General features: G+C 48.8%; 1 protein-coding gene across 4 annotated transcripts in view; it reads right to left on the reverse strand.

Moving 5' to 3' along the window:
- LOC147116959 (guanylate kinase-like) overlaps positions 1–25,478 on the reverse strand; it is a 72,460-nt gene extending 46,982 nt beyond the window's left edge. Inside the window, exons 1-2 of one of the 4 annotated variants that reach the window (XM_085987454.1) lie at positions 25,377–25,478; positions 20,532–20,653 (exon numbers count right to left, since the gene is read on the reverse strand). In XM_085987454.1, the coding sequence (XP_085843580.1) occupies positions 20,532–20,577 (46 nt within the window). In that variant the 5' untranslated portion in view covers positions 20,578–20,653; positions 25,377–25,478. Of the gene's footprint in view, positions 1–16,968; positions 17,112–20,531; positions 20,654–25,376 lie in introns of those variants that run through there. The other 3 variants (XM_085987456.1, XM_085987455.1, XM_085987458.1) reach the window with 3 other exon arrangements.
- Between the last annotated feature and the right edge of the window lie 1,461 nt (positions 25,479–26,939).

Raw genomic sequence — 26,939 nt, forward strand, 5'->3', positions numbered from 1 at the left:
GATGATCAATCCTGAACCTGAAGGGCAGGGTTGGGACGCCCGAGTTAACACAATAGGATAGTTAAAACAACAAATGGAGGCGCTCCAACAACGTGGGATCTCCACCCACAGGTCACAACAGGAAAATCTAGAAAGAACGTGTATCCATTACATCAAACATGCAACCTGTTGTCGCTGGGGGCCCAAATAAGAACATAAGAAGTAGGAGCAGGAGTAGGCCATACGGCCCCTCGGGCCTGCCCCGCCATTCAATAGGATCATGGCTGATCCGAATCTAGACTCACGTCCACTTCCCTGCCCTCTCCCCGTAACCCCTAATTCCCTTATCTGCTAGGAAACTGTCTATCTCCATTTTAAATTTATTTAATGTTGCAGCTTCCACAGCTCTCTGGGGTAGCAAATTCCATAGATTTACTACCCTCTGAGTGAAGAAGTTTCTCATCTCAGTTTTGAAAGCGCAGCCCCTTATTCTTAGATTATGCCCCCTAGTTCTAGTCTCACCCATCCTCCCCGCATCTATGTATCAAAACTGCATACAAGTATGCAGAAATGCAAGTTCCCCAAGATACACAGAAAGTGAGACCGCCACACAAACTGAGATTGGCCTACACACAAATAGTTGCGAACTCCAAAAGTGAGATCACATATGTACAAAAAGGAAGACCACCCCACACACAAAAAACAAGACCTCTAAAAGCGAGAACCTCATACACAGAACAAACCAAAATACACACACAAAAAAGCGAGATTTCCCATTCACAAAATTGTACGGCCTCTCTATCCTGCCCCCAGCCCAAAACTTGGAAGCTTTAACTATTTAGAGTTGCTGTGCCTGAAGGAGTAATAAAACGTCCCAAGACACATCACAGGCGTGATTATCAAACAAAATTTGACACAGCCACACAAGGAGATATTAGGGCAGGTGATGGTAGGTTTTTAAGGAACATCTTAAATGAGGAGAGGAAGACGGAGAGGTTTAGGGACGGAATTCCAGAGCTTCTGTAGGTATGTGAAAAGGAAAAGACTGGCGAAGGTAAATGTAGGTCCTTTACAGTCAGAGACGGGAGAATTTATAATGGGGAATGAGGAAATGGCAGAGAATTTAAATAAATAATTTGTCTTCACGGAGGAAGACAAAAAATCTCCCAAAAATACAAGAAAACCAAGGGTGGCCACTGCCCCCACCACCCCGTCGCCCACATTGGCCACTGCCCCCCCTCAGTCACCTGCGCTGGTCACTGCCCCTCTTCCAGGTCATCCGCGCGTCCCAGTGCCACCCTCCCAGTCACCAGCGCTGGCCACTGCCCGCACCCCCTTCACCCGCGCGTCCCACTACACTGCAGCCCACCCTGGCCACTGCCCCCCCACCCCACCCCACCCCCCCACTGGCCACTTCCCCCTCCCAAGGGTGTGACGAGAATGAGGAACTTAAAGAAATTATTAGTAAAAAGAAACAGTACTAGCAAAATTAATGGGACTAAAAGTCGATAAATCCCAAGGACCGGATGACCTACATCCTAGGGTTTTGAAAGAGGTGGCCATTGGGATAGTGGACACATTGGTTGTCATCTTCCAAAATTCTATAGATTCTGGAACGGCTCTTGCAGATAGCAATTGTAACCCTGCTATTTAAGAAAGGAGGGAGAGAGAAAATGGGGAACTACAGACCCATTAGCCTCACATCAGTAGTTGGGAAAATGCTGGAATCTATTATAAAGGATGCAATAACTGGGCACTTGGAAACTAATAGCAAGATTGGGCAGAGTCAACATGGATTTATGAAAGGGAAATCCTGTTTGACAAACCTATTGAGTTCTTTGAGGATGTAACTAGTGGAGTAGACAAAGGGGAACCGGTAGATGTGGTGTATTTGGATTTTCAGAAGGCCTTTGATAAGGTCCCACACAAGAGGTTGGTGAACAAAATTATGGCACATGGAATTGGGGGTAATATACTAGCATGGATTGAGGATTGGTTAACAGACAGAAAACAAAGAGTAGGGATAAACGGGTCTTTATCAGGATGGCAGGCTATGACTAGTGGGGTACCACAAGAATCGGTGCTTGGGCCCCAGCTATTCTCGATCTTTCTTGCTGCAATGCTCCAACTCACCCTCAGTAAGCTCCCCACTGGAGTGGAGCTAACTTACAGAACAAACGGGAAACTGTTCAACCTCCGTTGCCTCCAGTCCAGATCCAAGGTCGTCCCATCCTCTGTCGTCGAATTACAGTATGCAGACGACGCTTGCGTCTGCGCTCACTCGGAGATCAAACTCCAAACCATCGTCAACACCTTCAGCGAAGCGTACGAGAGCATGGGCCTCACACTAAACATCCGTAAGACAAAGGTCCTCTACCAACCTGCCCCCGCCACACAGTACTGCCCCCCCGATTATCAAAATCCACGACAAGGCCTTGGACAACGTGGACCACTTTCCATACCTCGGGAGCCTACTGTCAACAAGGGCAGACGTCGACGACGAAGTCCAACACCGCCTTCAGTGTGCCAGTGCAGCCTTCGGTCGCCTGAGGAAGTGTTGGAAGACCAGGAGCTCAAACCCGGCACTAAGCTCATGGTCTACAGAGCAGCAGTGATACCCACCCTGCTGTATGCCTCCAAGACATGGACCATGTACAGCAGGCACCTCAAAGCACTGGAGAGGTACCACCAACGCTGCCTCCGCAAGATCCTGCAAATCCATTGGCAGGATAGGCGCACCAATGCCAGTGTTCTTTCTCAGGCCAACATCCCCAGCATCAAAGCTTTGACCACGCTCAATCAGCTCCGATGGACAGGTCACATTGTCCGCATGCCCGATACGAGGCTCCCAAAACAAGCGCTCTACTCGGAGCTCCGGCACGGCAAGAGAGCCCCAGGTGGGCAGAGGAAAAGCTTCTAGGACACCCTCAAAGCCTCCTTGAAAAAGTGCAACATCCCCACCGACACCTGGGAATCCCTGGCCCAAAGTGGAGGAAAAGCATCCGGGAAGGCGCCGAACAGAGTCTCTTCGCCGGGAGCAAGCGGAAGCCAAGCGCAGGCAGCGCACGTCAACCCAAGCACCCCACCCACCCGCCCCTTCAACCACCATCTGCCCCACCTGTGACAGTCTGTAGGTCCCGCATTGGACTCATTTTTAACGAGGAAGCAAGTCATCCTCGGCTCCGAGGGACTGCCTAAGAAGAAGAACCGCAAGAATCGGTGCTTGGGCCACAGCTATTCACAATCTAGATCAACGATTTGGATGAGGGGACTAAGTGTAACACTTCCAAATTTGCTGATGATACAAAGCTAGGTGGCAGTGTTAGTTGTGAAGAGGATGTGAAAAGGCTTCAAGGGGATCTCGACTGGCTCAGTGAGTGGGCGAGAACATGGCAGTGGAATATAATGTGGATAAATGTGAAGTTATCCACTTCAGTAGAAAAAACAGAAAGGCAGAGTATTTCCTAAATGGTGAAAGATTGGGGAATACAATGCTCAACGGGACCTGGGTGTCCTTGTACATGAGTCACTAAAAGTGAATGTGCAGCAAGCCATCAGGAAGGCAAATGGTATGCTGGCCTTCATTACAAGAGGATTTGAGTACAGGAGTAAAGAAGTCTTACTCCAATTGTACAGGGCCTTGGTGAGACCACACCTGGAGTACGGTGTACAATTTTGGTCTCCTTACCTAAGGAAGGATATACTTGCCATAGAGGGAGTGCAACGAAGGTTCACCAGACTGGTTCCTGGGATGGGGGGATTGTCCTATGAGTACACTAGGCCTATATTTTCTAGAGTTTAGAAGAATGAGAGGGATTTCATTAAAGCATACCAAATTATTACAGGGCCTGATAGGGTGGATGCTGGGAGAGTGTTTTCCTTGGCTGGGGAGTTTAGAACCAGGGGCCACAGCCTCAGGATAAAAGGGTAGGCCATTCAGGACTGAGATGAGAAGAAATTTCTTCACACAGAGGATGATGAATCTTTGGAATTCTCTATCCCAGAGGGCTGTGGAAGCTCAGTCATTGGGTATATTCAAAATAGAAGTCGATAGATTTCTGACTAGTAAGGGCATCAAGGGATATGGCGATAGGGCCGGTGAATGGAGTTGAGGCAGAAGATCAGCTGTGATCTCATTGAATGGCGGAGCAGGCTCGAAAGGCCTACTCCTGCTCCTATTTCTTATGTTCTTCTTAGGGCCTGGGCAGCTGAAGGCACGGCCGCCAATATTGGAGCGATTAAAATCGAGGATGTGCAGGAAGCCAGAATTGGAGAAGCGCAGAGATCTCGGAGGAGGCTGGAGGAGGTTAGAGATAGGGAGGGGCGAGGCCATGGAGGGATTTGAAAACAAGGATGAGAATTTTAAAATATAGAGACATTGCCAGACTGGAAGCAAACGTAGGTCAGCGAGCACAGGAACGATGAGTGAACGGGACTTGATGAGTGTTAGGATACGGGCAGCAGCATTCTCCTTTGCCTGCACTAATAATGCCACCTAATATCAGAGAAAAAGTGCACACATTGCGCAATATCTGACCATGTCCCAATAAGAGTTTTTCAGAATACGGTTGTACCTCAAAAACAAACCAACATGAAGCAAAAAACTTTCCAATTGCGCACGGATTTGCTAGCTACGCTGGAAAATTTGATGTAAAGAGAGCAATTTATGAACTGTGACTTGACAGCTGCACTTGACAAAGTGGCCTTCTGAACACTTGACTTGCAATAGTAAGGTCTATTTAAAGCAACAGACCATCAAAATCAGATTGCTTGACTCTAGTGCAATTTCAAAGTCAGCAGAGTCACAAAAGCAAACTTCCAGGATTTAAGAAAAAAATATTGTATTTTCCCCCACAGAGATCTACACAGACCTGCGAACTAGTGAAATTCAGTAGGTTCAATCACAGTACTCACACTGACTGACGTTAAACAGATTGGATTTTCCATTATATATGAAGCAATGATTCAGGGTTGTAGGAGGTTACAGTTACAGAGATAGGGAGAGATTTGAAAACAAGGATGAGAATTTTTTTAAATTGAGGCGCTGACAGACCGGGAGCCAACATTGGTCAGCAAGCACAGGGGTGGGATTCTCGCAGTGTGTTTACTAGCCACTACAAAATACAGTAAGCTGGTCCTATATGTTTTATTTATTGGCCATCCCTAGTTACCCTGAGGGCATTAAGAATCACATAGTCCAGGTAGGTTCGTTCCCCTGAAGGGCATTAGTGAACCAGTTGGGTTTTTAATGACAATCCAGTAAGCTACTAATCACTTACATACTGGCTGGCAGTAATCTTCCACATTACTGCTGCTTAATGTCGGAAACCAACAGGAACAAATTGTTTTCCCTTTTTGTTAAAACACAGATTCCAAACAAGGTTTTACACAATGTACTAATACAAGAAGGAATGAAGAAGAGTGATGGAGTGCGCGCGAGAGGGAGTGTGCCAAGCGCACAAGGGAGCATGCGAGAGAAGGACGTGCAGAGGAGGGTGAAAGTGAGCGAGTGACACGCACAAAGGGAAAAGCAAGCACGAGGAAAAGGAGCAAGACAACAAAAGTGGTGCGCAAGAGAGGAAAGGTAGAAAAAGAAAATTAGACAAAACAAAAAGGACTAGCATTTACATAAGGCTTTAGTCACAGCTCGGAGAAGTCACCAAGAGCTTCACGTGATGAATTACTTATAGACACAGTGGCCTAGAATTTCAGTATAGCCAGTTTTGGGGCGCTAACGTTAGCGCCCGCCCGAAGTTAGCGCCCGCCCCAAAGTTGCGCCCCCTTGCCGGAAATTCAGTCGCTTCGCCCTGAGAGGTTGCTGGAGCGCTAAAAGAGGCGTTCCACTACTACCTTTAGGCGCTAAGCCGGCGGTGCAGAGGGATAGCGCCGAGGCGGGGCACAGCGCGGGTGCGGTCATTTTTTGATTGACAGCAGACCCCGTGGCGCCGACCAGCTCTTAAAGGGGGAAGGGACGATTTGGTCTGCTGCCACGCCCTGCACACTGCAGCTTTGCAAATAGGCCTCAACACTGCTGCTCAGCCCCAGGGAGTCATGGCAACGCCAGAGAAGGCCCGTGAGCGTGCCCTGCGCTTCTCAGAGCATGATCTGGGAATAATGGTGACAGCTCTGGAGAAGAGGCGCAGGATCTTGTTCCCAGAGACTGGGAGGAATCCGACCCACCAAGAAGATCGCCAACAGGGTGACGTTCACCGGCGATGCCCCCAGGACCTACACCCAATGTCGGAAAAAATACAACGACCTGACCAGGATTGTCAGGGTGAGTACCCTTTCCAGTCTCCTCCTCATTCTTGCATGTACACCTGACATGATGGGCAAAGGGAGCTGGAAGGCCTAATGGCCAGCCCTCAGCCAGCAGCTTTGGGACAGTCATGAGCATCAATTGCCCATTCTGCACTCTACACTCTGGCCAAGCTATTCCACCATGGGAGGCAGTGCACAGTACATCAGGGCTACACTCTGGCCAAGCTATTCCACCACGGGAGGCAGTGCACACTACATCAGGGCTACACTCCGTATTTACAGCCCGTCCTTTCTCTTGCAGGCTAAAGTTGCCTATAATCGCCAGGCCCGTGCCAGGACCAGGGGAGGCCGCGCCAAGCTGCAGAAGCTCACTCCCCTGGAGGAGCGCGTGAGTGGGCTCATGGGAGCCCGGCTGATCATGCCCACAGCGTGCGGAGTAGCCGACCCTCCACTGCCCGGCAATGGTAAGGACCTCGCCTTTTGGCCCTCTCGCGTCGCACTTGCGCATCCGAGCTACCTCCTTTGCCACTGTCCCACCAATGCGCTGAATGCCACCAGTCCTGACTCCCTCGCTGACGCCGTCTCCTCACTCTGAAGCTACTCTTGTGCATTCCTGCTTTCAGCTGGTGACGACCAGGTCCCTGAAGCTGCCAGTGACAGCCCCTCCGAGCAGGAGGAGGAGGAGGAGCAAGAGCAAGCCGGACCATCAGGGGAACACTCAGGTCCCGCAGGAGAGGACGAAATGATTGACACGTCCTCACTGGACGAGTGCCTGGACCAACTGTCGCAGGGGATTGCAGCTGCTGGGACCAGTGGCGTCCAGCCACCTAGGAGCCCTGCGCGTGGGCCGCGGCCTTCCCCCCAAAGGGGGGGGGAAGGATCAGAGGGGAGTGCAGTTGATCGGGACACTCGCCGCCACCAACGTGGCAAGGTTCCCCTAGTTCGGTCCCCTGCTCCCCAGCGGGAGAGTCCCGACTCCAGTCCGGACACCTTCACCTCGGAGGAGGCGTGGAAGCTGGACAAGATGGCCGAGGATTCGGACCGGCGCCACACGGAGCTCATGCGCGTGGTGGGGCGCATGCCTGAGGCCATCGAGTCGCTGGCGACCAGTGCGCGCGAGTTCGGGGCATCAACTGCCGCGAGTGGCCGCATGCTCACTGATGCCGTCAAGTCCCTGGCGGGTGTGATGCGGGCGCACACCAGGACAACAGGGGCACTCACTGCTGCCACACGCGCTGTCTCAGGCAGGCATCACCAGGGCACCCGCCGCGCTGCAGCATCCCAGCGAGCCGCCCCTCGGCTGATTGGTGCGGATCCTGCAGTGCGGGCCCGGCCGAGTGCCAGCGCGCCACAGCACCAGCCAGCGCATCCCAGACGCCAGCTTGCCCACATTGCACCATCCGTCGCCGCCACTCCCCCACTGGGGCGTCAAGGGCAAGCGGCTGGAGCCAATGGTGGCCAGGCTCAGGTGCGTCACTCAGCAGCCGGCCCCTCGAGGCCCAAAGGCCGTCTAGGCCGCCCCCCAAGGGCATCTGGCGGAAGGACATCTGAGCCTCAGGCGCCTTCCCCCAGCCTCGCAGCAGCCACTGGGCAGAGCTTGCGAAGGAGCAGCAGGCCGGGCAGGGGAGGCAAAAGGCTGGACAAGGTCTCGCCCTCGCGGGCCACTCAGTACAGGGTGTGGCCAGCTTTCGTTTTATATGGCGGTGGCCATCTTTCTTTTGCCCATGGTTGTTTGGTTCGTGGGCTTATTTTTTGTGTTAAGGCCGAGGTTGAGGCCAGGTTTGTACAAATGTGGAGTTACTCCTCCCCAGTTTGTGGGAGTGAGTCGTTTGTTGGGCTTTTTGTGGGGCCCGTTGATTGTTTTTGGGGATTCATGTGGGAAGGGGTTTTCATTTTTGTGTAATAAATAATTATCTTTATTCATAGAGTCTCCATGGTTGTTCTTGTTAGTGTTTGTTGGCTTCGCCGGCTGAGGGCTTGCGGAGCGGCTGCATTCATCTTCCCTCATGGCCACAAGGCATTCCCTGACAGGGGGCTTAGAAGTAACGTGTAATAAGGTGGCGTCGCGCGGCCCTTGGCCCTGGTCGCTCCCTCCTGGGAACGTACTCCTGCTCCTCCTCCTCCTCCTGAGGTGCTGCTCCAACGTCAGGTGGCAGTGCCCGAGTCCTGCGGATAGCCAGGTTGTGTAGCATGCAGCAAACTACCACAAATTGGGAAACCCGGTCCAGCGAATACTGCAGAGATCCTCCGGAGCGATCAAGGCAGCGGAACCGCTGCTTCAGGACCCCAATAGTTTGCTCGATGATGTTGCAGGTGGTTTGATGGCTCTCGTTGTATGCCTCTTCAGCAGCGGTCCTGGGCGCGCGGAGCGGGGTCATGAGCCAGGTACACAAAGGATAGCCTTTGTCCCCGAGTAGCCATCCTCTTGGGGGAGGCTGTGCCTCGAACATGTCATGCACAGTACTCTGCCGCAGGATAAACGCATCGTGGCTGCTGCCTGGAAAGCTGGCATTGACAGCCATGATGCGCTGCTTGTGGTCACACACCAGCTGCACATTCAGAGAATGGTAGCCCTTCCTGTTGCGATACCTTCCAGAGGGGCCCGCAAAGCCACATGCGTACAGTCAATGGCGCCCTGCACCAAGGGGAAGGCCGCGAGTCTTGCAAATCACAATGCGCGCTGATGCTGGCTCTCCAGGGCCATGGGGAAGGAGATGAATTGGCGTCTCCTTCTGAACAGTGCTTCGGTCACCTGGCGGATGCAGCGATGCGCGCCGTACTGGGAGATGTTAGCTATGTCCCCAGCAGCGGATTGGAAGGAGCCGGTGGCATAGAAGTTCAATGCCACCGTCACCTTCACTTCCACCGACAGAGACGTCCTGCACCTGAGCTTTGGACGCAGATCTCTGCGAAGCAGGTGGCAGATCTCTGCAACCACCTCCTTTCGGAATCAGAGCCTTCTAACACATCGCGCGCCAGTCATGTTGAGGTAGGAGCGCTGCTGGCGGTATAGCCTGACTGGGTAAGGCCTACGTGGCCGACGCCTGTTGCCCCCTCTGCCTCTAGCCAGGGCTGCCCCTCTCACAATGCGTCTGCGAGCCCTACGGACATGGCGCTGCAGCTCCGCGTTGGCACCCCATGCAACCCCCATCAAATCCTGGCAAACAGTCAAATTTCCAAAAGGCCACTTGCAGCGCTCTGGCCGGAGTCCAAAAATACCTGAGCTGTTGCTGCTTGAAACCAGTTAGCTATCCTCCTTGTTGTGTGTCCAGAAATGCGTTGCACAAGAGTGTTTGCTGCAAAATGGCTGGCCTTTGTACTGGAGGGTACGTCCCCTTTAATTTGCGCCCCCCGGGGCCCGCGCTGGCTGTGTTGCGTTCCCTTTTTCAAACGCTCCGGCCGCCAGCCGCACAATGGGGCGGTCCGACTGAAGTTTGGAATCGGGGCGGCCAAAGGGCGTTGCACGAGGATGTGGCGTCATTTTCTGCACGCGCATCCGGGCGGGCGCTAAACTTTGCGCCGGCGCTAACGGCCAACTTAATTTGGGGCGAGGCGCAAACTGCACTGCGCCCGGCCGCAACACGCATAGCGCCCGACATTCACTTTTCTTTAGGCGCTAACTGCTGGCGCAACCAACTGAATTTCTAGGCCCGTGACTTTTGTTGTATAGACAAATCCGGCAGACATTTTGCTCCCCAAATACTTGCTGCTTTACAGTTCGCGGGGGCTCTCTGGTATCTTGCACAACCATCCATTCAGACTCTCAGACAGCGAGTATTGATGAGCTATTTAAATAAGAGCACATCACACTCAACATCCTATAGTTATGCCCTTTCCAACAGTGGTCACTGGACAGTGATCAGGGGCAGGTAATTCGGCTTATATTTTCCCTCATAACCCAAAGATGCTAATACTGTAGCATCTCTACTGCTGTCCCAGAGGAGCTAACTCAGCAGAGAATCGAACCTGTATGTCTTGCTATTGCAGCCAGTAATACCTTTACTTACTGGGGTATTGGGGACACACTATAGAAGTCAAAAATATATTAAAGAGTCAAAGGATACTCTAGATAGGGAGTTAGGAAGAGAGAAAAAATACTGTTTGTTCAAAGGAAATAATATTCATTTATTTGACTTTAAGTGTTAGGCTGTTCTGGTGACATCAAATACTGACATATACCAGAACCACTCCATTGCAATCAGTGTGACTTTTTTACCATCCACAGAGCTACTTTGGAGTCCCCCAAAACTATGCTGCAACAACAGCAACAGCTTGTATGTAGTCTTGATGTCCAGAGAAGTCCAGGAATTTGGAAGCCAAATTTAAGAAAAGCTCAGAGGAAAGCAAAGAACAGGCATGGTCAGGGGATGGGCAGTGGCGGTTTAAACTTGATGTGGAGATGCCGGTGTTGGACTGGGGTGGACAAATGTGAGAAGTCACACAACACCAGGTTATAGTCCAACAGCTTTATTTGAAATCACAAGCTTTCGGAGCGCTGCTCCTTCGTCACTTCACCCGCCGAAGGAGCAGCGCTCCGAAAGCTTGTGATTTCAAATAAAGCTGTTGGACTATAACCTGGTGTTGTGTGACTTCTCAGTGGTTTAAACTAGCAGTTAATTTGTAGTTAGATCTAAAATGCAGCCATTATTGGAGCCAGGAGAACTTAAATAGTGGGAGAGAGGAGATGGGAAAGGGCAAAGGCTGGCACAGCAGAGGAGCACAGTAAGGAGCTCCCTAGGGAGCTGACCGCCCAGAAGTCAATGCCTTCCAGCCTACAGACTGAGAAATGTTGTATTCCTAGCTTGTAGCAGGTTTTCTCAGTGTCACAGAGCTCCACAGCAGCCTTCCCACAGGCAGGTGTACCTGGCCTGCTCCTGTGCCACACAAGGTGTAGAGAACGAGTGGGAAGGTGACTGGTTTCCCCTCAGGGGTTTTTTTTTTTGGGGGGGGGGGGGGGGGGGGGGGGAGGCGCGCAGAAAGAGTCACCTTCCAACTAGTTTTCTATACCTTGTGCATGGCACAGGAGAAGGCCAGGTATCCATCGCAGACTTGACTTTACTGTGTCAGAGCCTGCCAGTACAGCACCTCCGCCCATCAGTTTAAGAATTAGCAGATACATGAGCCCCGACAGCACCGGTCATTCGACATTCCACTCAAGCTATAATGCAACAACCTCTGCACCAATTTCTTCATTGAAACATATAAAATTCCTAAGGGGGCTTGATAGGGTAGATGCAGGGAGGATTTTTCCCCTGGCTGGGGAGTCTAGAACTAGGGGTCAGTGTCTCAGAATAAGGGGTCAGACATTACAATTGAGAGGAGAAATTTTTACCTCAGAAGGTTGTGAATCTTTGGAATTCTCTACCCCAGAGGGCTGTGGATGCTCAGCCATTGATTATATTCAAGACAGAGATCGATAGATTTTTGGATACTAAGGGAGTCAAGGGATATGGGGATAGTGTAGGAAAGTGGAATTGAGGTTGAAGATCAGCCGTGACCTTATTGAATGGCGGAGCAGGCTCGAAGGGCCGAATGGCCTACTCCTGCTCCTATTTCTTACGTTCAAAGAGAAAATCTTGTGGCAAAGTTGAGGTTACAACCTCCAGCACGATCACACTCAGACTAGCTGGTCTCCAAATTCAACTTCCACATTTCTCAGCAGTTCAGAGCAGCACCGTCCCGCTACACCTTCCAACAAGAGAATTACAACAAAAAGGGGCACTTACTTTTACTCTGTGCTGTTCGGAATGGTTTCAACTTCAAAACGCAGCTAGTCACGGTTAGCAGTTAGGTAACACGGCTGAAGTGCATGCTGCAAGGTGTGTTTGAGTCGTGTGCAAAGAACTGCAACAAACACAGTCGTGCTGTTCTGCTAGAAAAGCAGATCAAGAGTGGGTGTGCCTCTCCAAAGAACAAACACCAAGCCAAACAGCTGCTCCCTGGTGTCGGGACCAGCGGGAGCAGCGAGGAGGAGCTCGGGAGAAAACCCGGCGACCAGCGAGGCCCGAGACCAGTCGGGAGCAGTGAGTCGGAGCCCGGTATAAAAACCGGAGAGAGGCGAGGCCCGAGACCAGTCGGGACCAGCGGGAGCAGCGAGGAGCAGCTCGGGAGAAAACCCGGCGACCAGCGAGGCCCGAGACCAGTCGGGAGCAGTGAGTCGGAGCCCGGTATAAAAACCGGAGAGAGGCGAGGCCCGAGGCCAGTCGGGACCAGCGGGAGCAGCGAGGAGGAGCTCGGGAGAAAACCCGGCGACCAGCGAGGCCCGAGACCAGTCGGGAGCACTGAGTCGGAGCCCGGTATAAAAACCGGAGAGAGGCGAGGCCCGAGACCAGTCGGGACCAGCGGGAGCAGCGAGGAGGAGCTCGGGAGAAAACCCGGCGACCAGCGAGGCCCGAGACCAGTCGGGAGCAGTGAGTCGGAGCCCGGTATAAAAACCGGAGAGAGGCGAGGCCCGAGACCAGTCGGGACCAGCGGGAGCAGCGAGGAGGAGCTCGGGAGAAAACCCGGCGACCAGCGAGGCCCGAGACCAGTCGGGAGCAGTGAGTCGGAGCCCGGTATAAAAACCGGAGAGAGGCGAGGCCCGAGACCAGTCGGGACCAGCGGGAGCAGCGAGGAGGAGCTCGGGAGAAAACCCGGCGACCAGCGAGGCCCGAGACCAGTCGGGAGCAGTGAGTCGGAGCCCGGTATAAAAACCGGAGAGAGGCGAGGCCCGAGACCAGTCGGGACCAGCGAGGAGGAGCTCGGGAGAAAACCCGGCGACCAGCGAGGCCCGAGACCAGTCGGGAGCAGTGAGTCGGAGCCCGGTATAAAAACCGGAGAGAGGCGAGGCCCGAGACCAGTCGGGACCAGCGGGAGCAGCGAGGAGGAGCTCGGGAGAAAACCCGGCAACCAGCGAGGCCCGAGACCAGTCGGGAGCAGTGAGTCGGAGCCCGGTATAAAAACCGGAGAGAGGCGAGGCCCGAGACCACAGCTGGGGCAGTCGGGAGAGCAGGAGGCCAGTAACTGCTGGGGCAGTCGGGAGAGCAGGAGGCCAGTAACTCTTATATAGGTGGAGCTGTTGCTAAACCCGAAACACTACAGTGTAGTGTCTCCCACCCTTCCACCTCCTCTAACCTTTTAGGGGTTAGGGGAAGTTGAAAAGGTAGGTTCAATTTATTTTATTTCAGGAGCCTAACCTAGGTGGAAAAGGTTCCAGGACAGGAGGCGGCAGTGAAAATACAACACCAGAAAACAGGTAGGTGACTGGTTGGTGAGTACTTTCACAAACTTATTCTAAGTAGAATTCAATAATTAAGCTAAATCGTAGTAAATAAAAGGGTATTGTAAGGGTTAAGTCATGGAAGGGCAGCTCGGACCCGTGTCATGCTCCTCCTGTGCCATGTGGGAAATCAGGGACACTGTCCCTGACAACTATGTGTGCAGGAAGTGTGTCCAGCTGCAGCTCCTAGCGGACCGCATGGCGGCGCTGGAGCTGCGAATGGACTCACTCTGGAGCATACGCGATGCTGAGGATGTTGTGGATAGCACATTCAGTGAGTTGGTCACACCGCAGGTAAAGGCTAGCTCAGACAGTAAATGGGTGACCAAAAGGCAGGGTAAAGGCAGGAAGGTAGTGCAGGAGTCACCTGCGGTCATCTCCCTCCAAAACAGGTTTACCGTTTTGGGTACTGTTGGGGGAGATGACTTATCAGGGGAAGGCACCAGCAGCCAGGTTCAGGGCACCATGACTGGCTCTGCTGCACAGAAGGGCGGGAAAAAGAGGGATAGGGCTATAGTGATAGGGGATTCAATTGTAAGGGGGATAGATAGGAGTTTCTGTGGCCGAGACCGAGACTCCAAGATGGTATGTTGCCTCCCTGGTGCAAGGGTCAAGGATGTCTCGGAGCGGGTGCAGAGCATTCTGAAGGGGGAGGGGGATCAGCCAGTTGTCGTGGTACATGTAGGTACCAACGATGTAGGTAAAAAGAGGGAGGAGGTCCTACAAGCTGAATTTAGGGAGTTAGGAGCTAAATTGAAAAGTAGGACCTCAAAGGTAGTAATCTCTGGATTGCTACCAGTGCCACAAGCTAATAAGTTTAGAGAGAGTAAGATAGATAAGCTAAATACGTGGCTTGAGCAGTGGTGCAAGGGAGAGGGATTTAAATTCTTGAGGCATTGGAACCAGTTCTTGGGGAGGAGTGACCTGTACCAAGGGGACGGTCTACACCTGAACTGTGAGGGAGCCGATGTCCTCGGGGTAATATTTTCTAGGGCGGTTCGGGAGGATTTAAACTAATTTGGCAGGGGGATGGGAACCTAGGTAGTGGAAAAGAGGGAAGTCATATGAAGTCAGAAATAGATGGTAGAAAGGTGAGAAGCAATAAGCAAAGGAGAGAAACACAAAGGGCCAAACTAATTCATAATGAGAGTGTGAAAAAAGCAAGCCTGAAGGCTTTGTATCTTAATGCTAGAAGCATTAGGAACAAGGTGGATGAATTAGTTGTGGAAATAGAGGTAAACAAGTATGATTTGATTGGGATTACAGAAACGTGGCTGCAGGGTGGGCAAGGCTGGGAACTTAACATCCAGGGATATACAATATTTAGGAAGGATCGGCAAAAAGGTAGGGGAGGTGGGGTAGCATTGCTGGTAAAGGAGGGGATTAATGCAATGGAAAGGAAGGATATTAACTCGGATGAAACGGAATCTGTATGGGTAGAAATGAGAAATAGCAAGGGGAGGAAAACGTTAGTGGGTGTGATATATAGGCCTCCAAATAGTAATATGGAGGTGAGGGAAGGCATAAAAAGGGAAATTAGAGAAGCGTGTGATAAGAGCACAGCTGTCATCATGGGTGACTTTAATTTACATATTGATTGGACTACCCAAATTAGTAAAAATTCTGAGGAGGAGGAATTCCTGGAATGTTTTCGGGACGGTTATCTGGACCAATATGTCGAGGAGCCGACTCGAGATCAGGCCATTTTAGACTGGGTATTGTGCAATGAGAAGGGACTTATCAGCAATCTTCTTGTACGAGGCCCCTTGGGTCAGAGCGATCATAATATGATCGAGCTCTCAGTCGAGATGGAGAGTGAGGAAATTGAATCAGAGACTAAGGTCCAGAACTTAAATAAAGGGAATTACGAGGGTATGAGACGGGAATTGGGTAAGATTGATTGGGTGGTGTTTCTGGGGGGATTGACAGTGGATAGACAATGGCAAGCATTCAAAGATAGAATGGAAGAATTCCAGAACATGTTTATACCGGTTTGGCATAAAAATAAACCTAAAAAGGTGACTCAACCGTGGATAACGAGGGAAATTAGGGACAGCATAAAATTAAAAAAAAGGGCATATCAACTGGCAAAAAAAAGCACCAGACCGGAAGATTGGGGGCAGTACAGGATACAGCAAAAGAGGACAAAGGGATTAATCAGGAAGGGGAAAACAGAATACGAAAGTAAACTTGCAGCAAACATAAAGACAGACTGCAAAAGCTTTTATCGGTATATCAGGAGGAAAAGACTGGTAAAATCCCAAGTCGGTCCCTTGCAGTCCAATTCGGGAGAATATATAATGGAGAATAAGGAAATGGCAGACCAATTAAACTCATACTTTGGTTCTGTATTCACAAAGGAGGACACAAATAACCTCCCAGGAATATCGGCAAACATAGGGACTAATGAGAGGGAGGAGCTGACAGAAATTTAGTATCTCTAGGGATATGGTGTTGGGTAAGTTGAGGGGACCGAAGGCCGACAAATCCCCGGGGCCTGATAAACTACATCCTAGGGTACTTAAGGAGGTGGCCCTGGAGATAGCAGATGCTCTAAGGATCATCTTCCGGAACTCCATTGACTCGGGAACAGTACCCGTGGATTGGAGGGTAGCTAATGTTACCCCAATATTTAAAAAGGGGGGTAGAGAGAAAGCAGGGAATTATAGACCAGTAAGCCTTACATCGGTTGTGGGCAAAATGCTAGAGTCCATTATTAAGGATAAAATAGCGGAGCACTTGACAAATGGGGAAAGGATCGGACAGAGTCAACATGGATTTACAAAGGGTAAATCGTGTTTGACTAATCTGCTGGAATTTTTTGAGGAAGTAACTGGTAAAATAGATGGGGGAGAGCCAGTGGATGTGGTGTACCTTGACTTCCAGAAAGCCTTCGATAAGGTTCCACACAAAAGATTATCATGCAAAATTAAGGCTCATGGGATTGGGGGCAAAGTATTAACGTGGATAGAGAACTGGCTGGCGGATAGAAAACAGAGAGTTGGAATAAACGGCTCGTTTTCGGAGTGGCAGGCAGTGACCAGCGGGGTGCCGCAAGGATCTGTCCTGGGACCCCAGCTGTTCACAATATATATAAATGATCTGGATCAGGGAATTGGATGCAATATTTCCAAATTCGCTGACGACACTAAACTAGGAGGAGGGGTGGGCTCTGATGAGGATGTCAGGAGGCTACAGTGCGATTTGGACAGGTTGGGGGAATGGGCGGATACGTGGCAGATGCACTATAATGTGGATAAATGCGAGGTTATCCACTTTGGGGGTAAAAACAGGAGGGTAGATTATTATCTAAATGGCAATAGATTGGGAGATGGGGAAGTGCAGAGGGACCTGGGTGTTCTTGTGCACCAGTCACTGAAGGAGAGCATGCAGGTGCAACAGGCGATTAAGGAGGCAAATGGTATGTTGGCCTTCATATCAAGGGGGTTCGAGTATAGGAATAGGGATACCTTACTACAGCTGTACAAGGTGCTGGTGAGACCGCATCTGGAGTATTGTGTACAGTTTTGGTCGCCCCATCTGCGGAAGGATGTTCTTGCCATGGAAAGAGTGCAACGGCGATTCACCAGGCTGATACCTGGAATGGCGGGAATGACCTACGAAGAGAGATTAAATAGTTTGGGCTTGTACTCACTGGAGTTTAGAAGATTGAGAGGGGATCTCATCGAAACATATAAAATTATGGCAGGCCTGGACAGGCTGAATTCAGAGAGAATGTTTCCAATGGCCGGGGAGCACAGAACCAGGGGCCACAGTCTAAAAATAGCGGGCAAATCATTTAAAACAGAGATGAGGAAGAATTTCTTCACTCAAAGAGTGGTGAGCCTGTGGAATTCCCTGCCACAGAGGGCTGTGAAGGCTAATTCAATAAATATTTTCAAGAGAGAATTGGATATATTTCTGAAGGCTAAGGGGATTAAGGGTTACGGAGAAAAGGCGGGGACGGGGTACTGAACTGGTAAGATCAGCTATGATCTCAGACGAAGATCAGCCATGATCTCACTGAATGGCGGAGCAGGCTCGAAGGGCCGAATGGCCTACTCCTGTTCCTATCTCTATGTTTCTATGTTTCTATGTTTCTGATAACTCGATAATTATCAAACTCCACACAACTATCACTGCGCTCTGTTCAACAGGAAGCCACCTCTGCAATAAACATATCCTAACTCAAGCAAATTTCATTTAACTTGCGCCTCTAATGCAATTAATCTACAGTACAAATTGATAGCAATGTGCTCCTGACAAATCTGAAGCTCGTGCATCCAGATATAGATCTGGCTTGAATATTTTTTAACATTTATTCACAAACGAAATTCTCTGTTGAGAGTTCCTAAGCACATGCTGCTGTACGGTGAAGAAATGCTGCTTGTATCTGCACTGTTTCACCGTGAGGAGATGCTACTATTTTCCATCCTATAACATATAAATTGTGTAACGATAGCACTGCAGATATCAGATTGAAAGTGAAACAAGGGAAGTTTGAAGCCCCAGTGATTTTCACCTACAAGACACAGACAGTGTATGTGCCCACGCAGTTGCAATCTACATTTTTAAAATCGAGTCCCTTGACTTTGGAACCAGTTTTAAGATAGCCAGCCAAAGACTGAACTGTATATCTGACTTGGCATCGGCCTTGGCTCAGTGGGTAACACCCTCGCCTCAGAGTCAGAAGGCCATGCATTCAAGCCCCACTCCAGGTACTCGAGCACAAAATCTAGGCTGACATCCCAGTGCAATACTGAGGGAGTGCTGCACTGTCGGAGGTGCTGAGAGACATTAAGCCGAGGCCTTGCGGCCCTCTGAGGTGGATGTATATTCAAAGCGCAGGGAAGTTCCCCCATTGTCCTGGCCAATATTTATCCCTCAACTAATACCACTCAAACAAATTATCTGGTCATTTATCCAATTGCTGTTTGTGGGTCCTTACTGGGCACAAATTAGCTGCTGTGTTTGCCTACATTGAAAGTGTGAGTAGACTTGCAAAGTATTCCATTGGCTGTGAAACATTTTTGAAATGTCCCAAGAGCATGAAAGGCATGATATTAATGCAAGTTCGTTCTTTCTTAAGAAGTCATTAGATTAGGTCCGATCTTATAATCGCTCCACCATTGGCGGCCGTGCTTTCAGCTGCCTAGGCCCTAAGCTCTGGAATTCCCTCCCTAACCCTCTCCGTCTGTCTACTCCTTTAAGACGCTCCTTAAAACCTTACCTCTTTGACCAAGCTTTTGGTTACCTGCCCTAATATCTCCTTATGTGGCTCGGTGTCAAATTTTGTTTGATAACACTCCTGTGAAGCACCTTGGGACGTTTTACTATGTTAAAGCTACTATATAAATGCAAGTTGTTGTTGTTGTAGGTCAAAGTCTGACATTTTTCAGGCTACCCTCCACAACTGTGAAGCACATCAGGAGAAAAAAAGTGAGCCAAGGATTCAATGCCTTCAGAAATATAAGAACATAAGAAATAGGAGCAGGAGTAAGGCCATTCAGACCCTCGAGCCTGCTCCGCCATTCAGTATCATGGTGTCAGCTGTGGCTCAGTTGGTAGCACACTCGCCTCTGAGCCAAAAGGTTGTGGGTTCAAGTCCCACTCCAGGGACTTGAGCACCTAAAGCTAGGCTCACACTCCAGTGCAGTGCTGCACTGTTGGAGGTGCCGTTAAACCGAGGCCCCATCTGCTCTCTCAGGTGGACGTAAAAGATCCCACGGCACTATTTCGAAGAGGAGATGGGGAGTTCTCCCCGGTGTCCTGGCCAATATTTATCCCTCAACCAACATCACAAACAGATTATCTGGTCATTTGCTGTGTGCAAATTGGCTGCCGCTTTCCCATATTACAACAGTGACTCCACTTCAAAAGTACTTCAATGACTGTAAAGCACTTTGAGACATCCGGTGGTCGTAAAAGGCACTATATAAATGCAAGTCTTTCTTTCACGTCTTTCATGGCTGATCTGATCTTGGCCTCAACTCCACTTTCCTGCCCGCTCCCCATAACCCTCGACTCCTCTATAGTTCAAAAATCTGTCTGTCTCCACCTTAAATATATTCAACTAGCCGGGGGGGGGGTGGCGGCGTTGCCAAGGCTTTTTTGTAAAACGCCAGTTTGAAGGATTAGGCCCCGCTCACCCCGTAGGATTGGTCAACCATCAATTCAATCAACGCTAATGAGCGGATTCCCCCGTAGGATTGGTCAACCATCAGGTTTTTGAACGTTTTTTGTATACTGTCCGAACAATTTTTGTCTGACCAAAAAGTAAAAATGTCTATGACACTCCCCTAATCATAAGCTTTCTTTTGGTATAACATATGTGCAGGTACGCTCTATAACTTTTGAGTGTATAGCAGACCGACCGACAGACCTCCACACCGACAGACCTCCACAACTCCCTGGGCTAGAGAATTCCAAAGATTCACAACCCTCAGAGGAAATTCCTCATCTGTTTTAAACGGGCGACCGGAGAAAGTAAAGATATATTGCAATATGCAGATTATCATCAGCCACCCCAATTAAGTTTTCGTCCCAAAGAATTGGAACAAATTTATTACTCATGACCAGTTCTTCATGAAATGCACGTGAATCATTTCCTTTACAACTAACTCCAATGATCTGCCGACTATAAATGCTGGGCTAATAGTCGAAGGCTCAGGATTCCCATCAATGAGTGTAACAAGCTAATGATGCACCCACAAGTTTAGGCGTTACCAAGCAAATACAAAAATATGCACATCACGTGGTTCCTGCGCAGGACTAAGAAAGTTGCCTGATCCAGTTAGTACGCTGGACGCTTCACTTGCTAATATGATAGTGCCCAGTCCATGCCACGTGATGTGATTCAGTGGTGCAGAGTCATTAAAATAATAGTGCTATTGCAGAGAAGTTGTTGGAAGGGTTGGGGAAAAGTGGTGCTGAAAGCACTTTCCCCATTTTGGGCTCTGTACCACACTAAAGCAAGATGTGCTAAAGTAACTACAAACAGAACTGATCACCTCACTGGTGAGCTTATGTCTACCTTCAGCTGGGCGGATCTCTGTACATCCTGCACAAGTGCAAAACATGGATAAGAAGCTGCTAAGACACGGGCAGATAGATGCAAGAGACAGACACTCTCACTGGTGCATCATTTTAAAAGTCCTGGAAAATACAAAAAGTTCACGTGACCTTAAATTGGGCATCAATTTATAAATAAGGATCTTCAACGTCAGTTTTTAATTGTCCATTTAAAAACCCAGTTTTTTTTTTAAAGTTAAAAAAACGGAGAACCCAAGAAAGCGGGGTAAAATTCAGCGCAAGGCAGTATCAGTTTTATTTGGATCATCACTAAACAGCAAGAAAACAAGCAACAGATTATATTGGTCACAATCCCCCAAAATGCTCACGGATTGTATCACAGCAGTAATTGACTTGAACATCCAGGTCAACATTAAAATATGAGCAATTCATCCCACAGGATCTGTAAAATTCAATCCTGCAGCCAACTCCATTATCTAAAGTAATAGCTGTTACCACTAGATGTTCCATCTATACACAGCACTTAGAATTTACAGCACAGAAACAGGCCATTCAGCCCAACTGGTCTATGCCACCAGTTATGCTCCACACGAGCCTCCTCCCACCCCTCTTCATCTAACCCCATCAGCATATCTTTCTCCAGCGTAAGCTCGAGGAACAGCACCTCATCTTCCGATTAGGCACTTTACAGCCTTCCGGACTCAATATCGAGTTCCAACAATTTCAGATCATAACCTCGGCCCCTATTACATTTTTACATATATTTTTTATCCACACCTTTGTTTTGGCCCTTCCCCCTTTTTTTCTCTCCCACATGGCAGCTGTCTCTGATTCTGCCAGCGCATTTCACACTTCATCTAGAGCCGCCTTTTGTCTCTCCACTAGTCCTATCACCATCTCGTCTGGTTTTGAATACCTCTTAATGTCTCTTCACTTTTCTTTTGTTCTCTCATCCCCATTTCCCAGCCCCCAAACTGGCCTTTTAATCTGTTTCATTTCCTGTGTTTTCTCAGTTCTGACGAAGGGTTTCGACCTGAAACGCTGACTCTATTTCTCTCTCCACGGATGTTGCCTGGCCTACTGAGTTTTTCCAGCATTTTCTGTTGTTATTTAGCATATCTTTCTATTCCTTTCTTCCGCAAGTGTTTATCTAGCTTCCCCTTAAATGCACCTTTGCTATTCGCCTCAACTACTCCTTGTAGTAACAAGTTCCACATTCTAACCACTCTCTGGGTAAAGAGGTTTCTCCTGAATTTATTGTTGGATTTATTAGTGATCATCATATTTTCATCCCCTAGTTTTGGTCTCCCCCCTCAACATCCAACCTTCCTACAAGAACTGCACAAAACACTCCAAACTGTGGCCCTGACATGGGATCTTTTACAGCCACCTCAACAGGCAGAGTTGGTGTAACATCTCATCTGAAAGACAGTACTTCTGACAACACAGCACTCCCGCATAACTGGTCAACTTAGATTGTGGGCATGTCCCAGACTGGGGCTTTAATAGGTAGCCTCTAGTGGCTCATTAGACCTTAAACAAGCACTGGTTTGGGTCCTCAATCTGCAAATAGCAGGTACCAGAAACTCTTCCTCAATGTTACAATGAGTAGCACAGCTTACCATAAAATGCGAGTGCTCTGCAACCATCCTCATGGACACACCCAATATACCATGAGCCAATGGAGGCACAGAGCTTCAACAATAACCTGCCTCTACAACTCAATTAAGATAGGCATCGAACCCTGGATACATCATATATTTGTTCACATATCTGACCTCTACGGAATATCACTTCCATCCTAAGCCTCAGCACACTATCATCCAATGTCTGACAGATATTTTCCTTCAGATGTGGTGGAACGGCCTATACAAATCTTCCAAATCGAATGCGACACACCAGATTGGCTCATGACCAACTCCTTGCGCCTCATGCAAGGGGAAATGGCAGAGATGCAACCAGCTGACGTCTTCTCCAACGTGCAGCGCAATAAGTCAGTGCAGGTCAGAGTCCTCCCTGTATCCCAGCAGCTTCTCTTCCACACCCTCCACCCCCCCCCCCCCCCAACGTTCCTAGATCCTGCATGTGGGATTATGGAAACCCTTCAATTGCATGCTAGGAATGTCAAAACAGGAGACAACTGCTTGAGCACAAATCTTGGCCTGCTTTCATTTACAAAAGATGGCTTTTACCCCTTTTCAGCATGGCGCCAAGAGAAGTGCGTTCAAGCTAAAAGTTTCAATAGAGGTACTAACGTGAAGAGACAACTAGGGAGAGAAGCCAATTGCAGCTTCCAATCAGCAAGCACGCCCCTTTTTATCCAGAACCCTGTAAGTTCCTCATCTTCAAGTACCTGTCCAACTCGGTTTTAAAATTATTTATTTATGGAATCAGCTTCCACCACCTTTTCAGGCAGTTCCAGATCCCGACAACTCTGAACTATTTCTCATCGCTCCGCTAGATCTTTTTCCAATGATTTGGAATCTATGACCTCTAGTCATTGACCCACTTGCCAGAGGAAATTTTTTTTTCCTATTTACTCCATCAAAACCTCTCATCATCTTGAAAACTTCCATTAGGTCACCTCTTAACCATCTCTGTTACAAGGAGAACAGTCCTAACTTTTCCAACCTCTCCTCATAACTGAAGTCCCTCATCCCTGGCAACATCCCGGTAAACCTCCTCTGTACCCTTCCTAAAGCCTTGACATCTTTCCTGAAGAGTGGGGCCCAGAATTGTCCGCAATACTCCAGCTGAGGCCTGAGCAGTGATTTATAAACTACTAGCATGATCTCTGCTTTTATATTCTATCTCTCTATTTATAAAACCAAGTAACCCATATGCTTTTTTGACCACCTCATCAACTTGCCCTGCCAAAGGATGTGTGTGTATGGCTCATCTACACTTTTTGAAAACATGCCATTTGTAGTGTACTCTTTCCATATTAGTCCTCCCAAAGTGCATCACTTCATACTGCTCCACATTGAACTCCATTTTCCATGCTTCTGCCCATTTCACCATCCTGTCTATGTCAGCCTGAAGCCTATCACTATCCTCATCACTATCTACAACTTTTCCAAGTTTCGTATCGTCTGCAAACTTGATAGTGCTGCTCCCTACACCCAAGTCTAGGTCGTTTATAAAAATTGTAAAGAGTAATGGACCCAAAACTGACCTTGGGGAACAGTACTGCAAACCAACTCCCAGACTTAAAAACATCCATCCACCACCACCCTTTGCTTCCGGTCACTGAGCCAATTTTTTATCCATACCGCCACTTTCCCCTTAATTCCATGAGCTTACATCTTCTTAATAAGTTTCTTGTGTGGCACTTTGCCAAATGCCTTCTGAAAGTCCATATATACATCTACTGCACTACCTTGATCAACCTTCTTTGTTACCTCATCAAATAATTCAATTAAGTTAGTCAGACACAATTTACCTTTAACAAATCCATGCTGGCTCTCCTCGATTAACCCATACCTTTCCAAATGCAAGTTTATTTTAAGAACATAAGAAATAGGAGGAGTAGGCCATACGGCCCCTCGAGCCTGCTCCGCCATTCAATAAGATCATGGCTGATCGTCAACCTCAACTCCACTTCACTTTCCTAATCTCCATATCCCTTGATTCCCCTAGAGTCCAAAAATCAATCTCTCTCAGCCTTGAATATACTCAGACTCAGCATTCACAGCCCTCTGGGGTAGGGAATTCCAAAGATTCGCAGCCCTCTGAGTGAAGAAATTCCTCCTCATCTCAGTCTTAAATGGCCGACCCCTTATCCTGAGACTATGCTCCCTAGTTCTAGACACTCCAGCCATGGGAAACAACCTCTCAGCATTTACCCTGTCAATCCCCTTCAGAATCTTGTGTGTTTCAATGAGATGACCTCTCATTCTTCTAAACTCCAGAGAGTATAGGCTCATTCTACACAATCTCTCATTTTGTCCGATAATGGCTTCCAATAACTTCCCCACCACTGATAGGCTGACTGGCCTGTAGTTTCCTGGTTTATCCTTCGCCCCTTTCTCAAATAATGGTATAACATTAGCAACTCTCCAGTCCTCTGGCACTACTCTTGTATCCAATGAGGATTGAAAGATTGTGACCAATGCCTCTGCTGTTTGTACCTTTGCTTCTTTCAGCAACCTAGGAAGCATTCCATCTGGACCAGGTGACTTACCAACTTTCAGTAATGCTAATCTTTTTCGTACATCTTCCCTATTGATTATTATCCTGCAAAGTTGAAAGAGCTATCCAATTAGCCCCTAAGAACTGCCCTGCTCTTTCCCCATAGCCTTGCATTTTTTTAAGTCTATATCCAATTCCCAATTTGAAAAAGTTACTTTTGAATCTGTTCCCACCACCCTTTCAGGCAGTGCATTCCAGATCGTAATAACTCTCTGCATAAATATATTTCTTTTGCCAATTACTTTAAAAAAAATTTGCCCCAAGTTTATGCGGTTAAGTGAACTTAGATAAAATGATGACTGCAGAGATGGTGCATTCGTGTGGAAGGAGGTGGGGGTGTAGATCTCAGACCGGAGCCACTTGGCTCATTTACTACGATTTCTCGCGCGCATGCGCGCCCCTACAACTGAGCGGATCGCCGCCCACCAACTCGATGATTGACGCGTTAACCAACCAATAGGAAGAGGGTTAGAGTCGCTCGCTGCGCCCGCCCAACAATCCAACTTCAGGGGCACATCGCCAAGCCGGTCGGGCTGGCGGTGGCTGGACGAGGGCACCGTCTTATTTTTTTCTCTCTCTCTCTAAATAATGATGATCCTTCATTTCACCTCAACAAATGTTATGAAGGCGCAGTAAATCTCACAGGCCGGCTTACCTTGCCGCCCGATAAAGCTTGCGAGGCGCCGTACGAACATGAGCGACCGGTAGCGCGCCGCGGCCACGCTGCCGTTCAACGTTTCCGGCTCGCGCCTCACGCACTAATTACCATAGAGCGGATGTGGCTGCGTCGGTACGTTGTAGCGGTGTCACGTGTCACTTCCGGTCCTGGTAAGAGGCGCCCAACCATTGATTGACACTGCTTTTTTCCAGTCTTGACAAAGGGTTTTGACCTGAAACGTTGACTCTGTTTCTCTCTCCACGGATGCTGTCTGGCCTGCTGAGTTTTTCCAGCATTTTCTGTTGTCATTTCGGATTTCCAGCATCTGCAGTATTTTGCTATAGTACCATTGATTGACACTGGTTGTGTTGGGACAGCATCTAGTCAAGTGGTGGGTTCACACATCAGCTCAGCAATATTTTTAATATTTTAATTTGATGTGGAATCCCTCATTTTTCTCCACAGTTTGCTGAGGCACTGCCAACATTTTGAAAGTAGTGCTGAAACATTAAGCACGCTATTGCGAGTTCCTTTGCTTTGCTTGGCAGCAGTTTTTTTTAATAAAAAATGTTCTTGCCCAAACTGCTTCATCATTTTGCATGGAGGGATTGCCTGTGGCTCGCTGTCCAATTTTAAAAGAAATAAAGACTTGCATTTATATAGCGCCTTTCACGGCCACTGGACGTCCCAAAGCGCTTTACAGTCTAATGAAGTACTTTTTGAAGTGTAGTCACTGTTGTAATGTCAGAAATGCGGCAGCCAATTTGCGCACAGTAAGCTCCCACAAAGAGCAATGTGATAATGACCAGATAATCTTTTTTAGTGATGTTGATTGAGGGATAAATATTGGCCCAGGACACTGGGGAGAACCCCCCTGTTCTTCTTCAAAATAGTGACATGGGATCTTATACATCCACCTGAGAGAGCAGACGGGGCCTCGGTTTAGCATCTCCTCCGAAAGACAGCACCTCCGACAGTGCAGCACTCCCTCAGTACTGCACTGGGAGTGATCAGCCTAGCTTTTTGTGCTCAAGTCACTGGCGTGGGACTTGAACCCACAACTTTCTGACTCAGAAGCGAGGGTGCTACCAAATGAGCCACAGCTGACACATTTTGTTTGATAATGCTCCTGTGAAGCACCTTGGGACGTTTTTCTGCATTACAGGCGCTGTGTAAATGCAAGTTGTGGTTATAAGGTGATTTTGCATACTCTCTACTTTCTTGCTTGCCCTAGTCTTCCATCTGGATACGCCTTGGTGTAATATCTTCCCAGCCAACAGAGACGAATATTCTCAGTGGAAAGCGCTGTATTCAGTCACCTCCCTGGCACCACTTGGAACCTGGAGAGTGTTACACAGCACGGTGGCCTCAGTACCTATCTGGCCCATTTACAGATACCCAGGCCGCATGTCCATTAGTCCAGAATTTTGAACACTTCTGTTAAATCTCCCCTTAACATTCTCTGTTCTAAGGAGAACAATCCCAGTGTCTCTAGTCTCTTTTGTCTTTAATGGACACTTGGGTGCATTCCGTGGGGCTTCGTGAGCCACATATAAAACT

Source organism: Somniosus microcephalus, chromosome 5 (assembly GCF_052327205.1).
Source record: "Somniosus microcephalus isolate GS21.2 chromosome 5, FLI_Smic_1.0, whole genome shotgun sequence".
In the NCBI taxonomy this organism is placed as follows: Eukaryota; Metazoa; Chordata; class Chondrichthyes; order Squaliformes; family Somniosidae; genus Somniosus; species Somniosus microcephalus.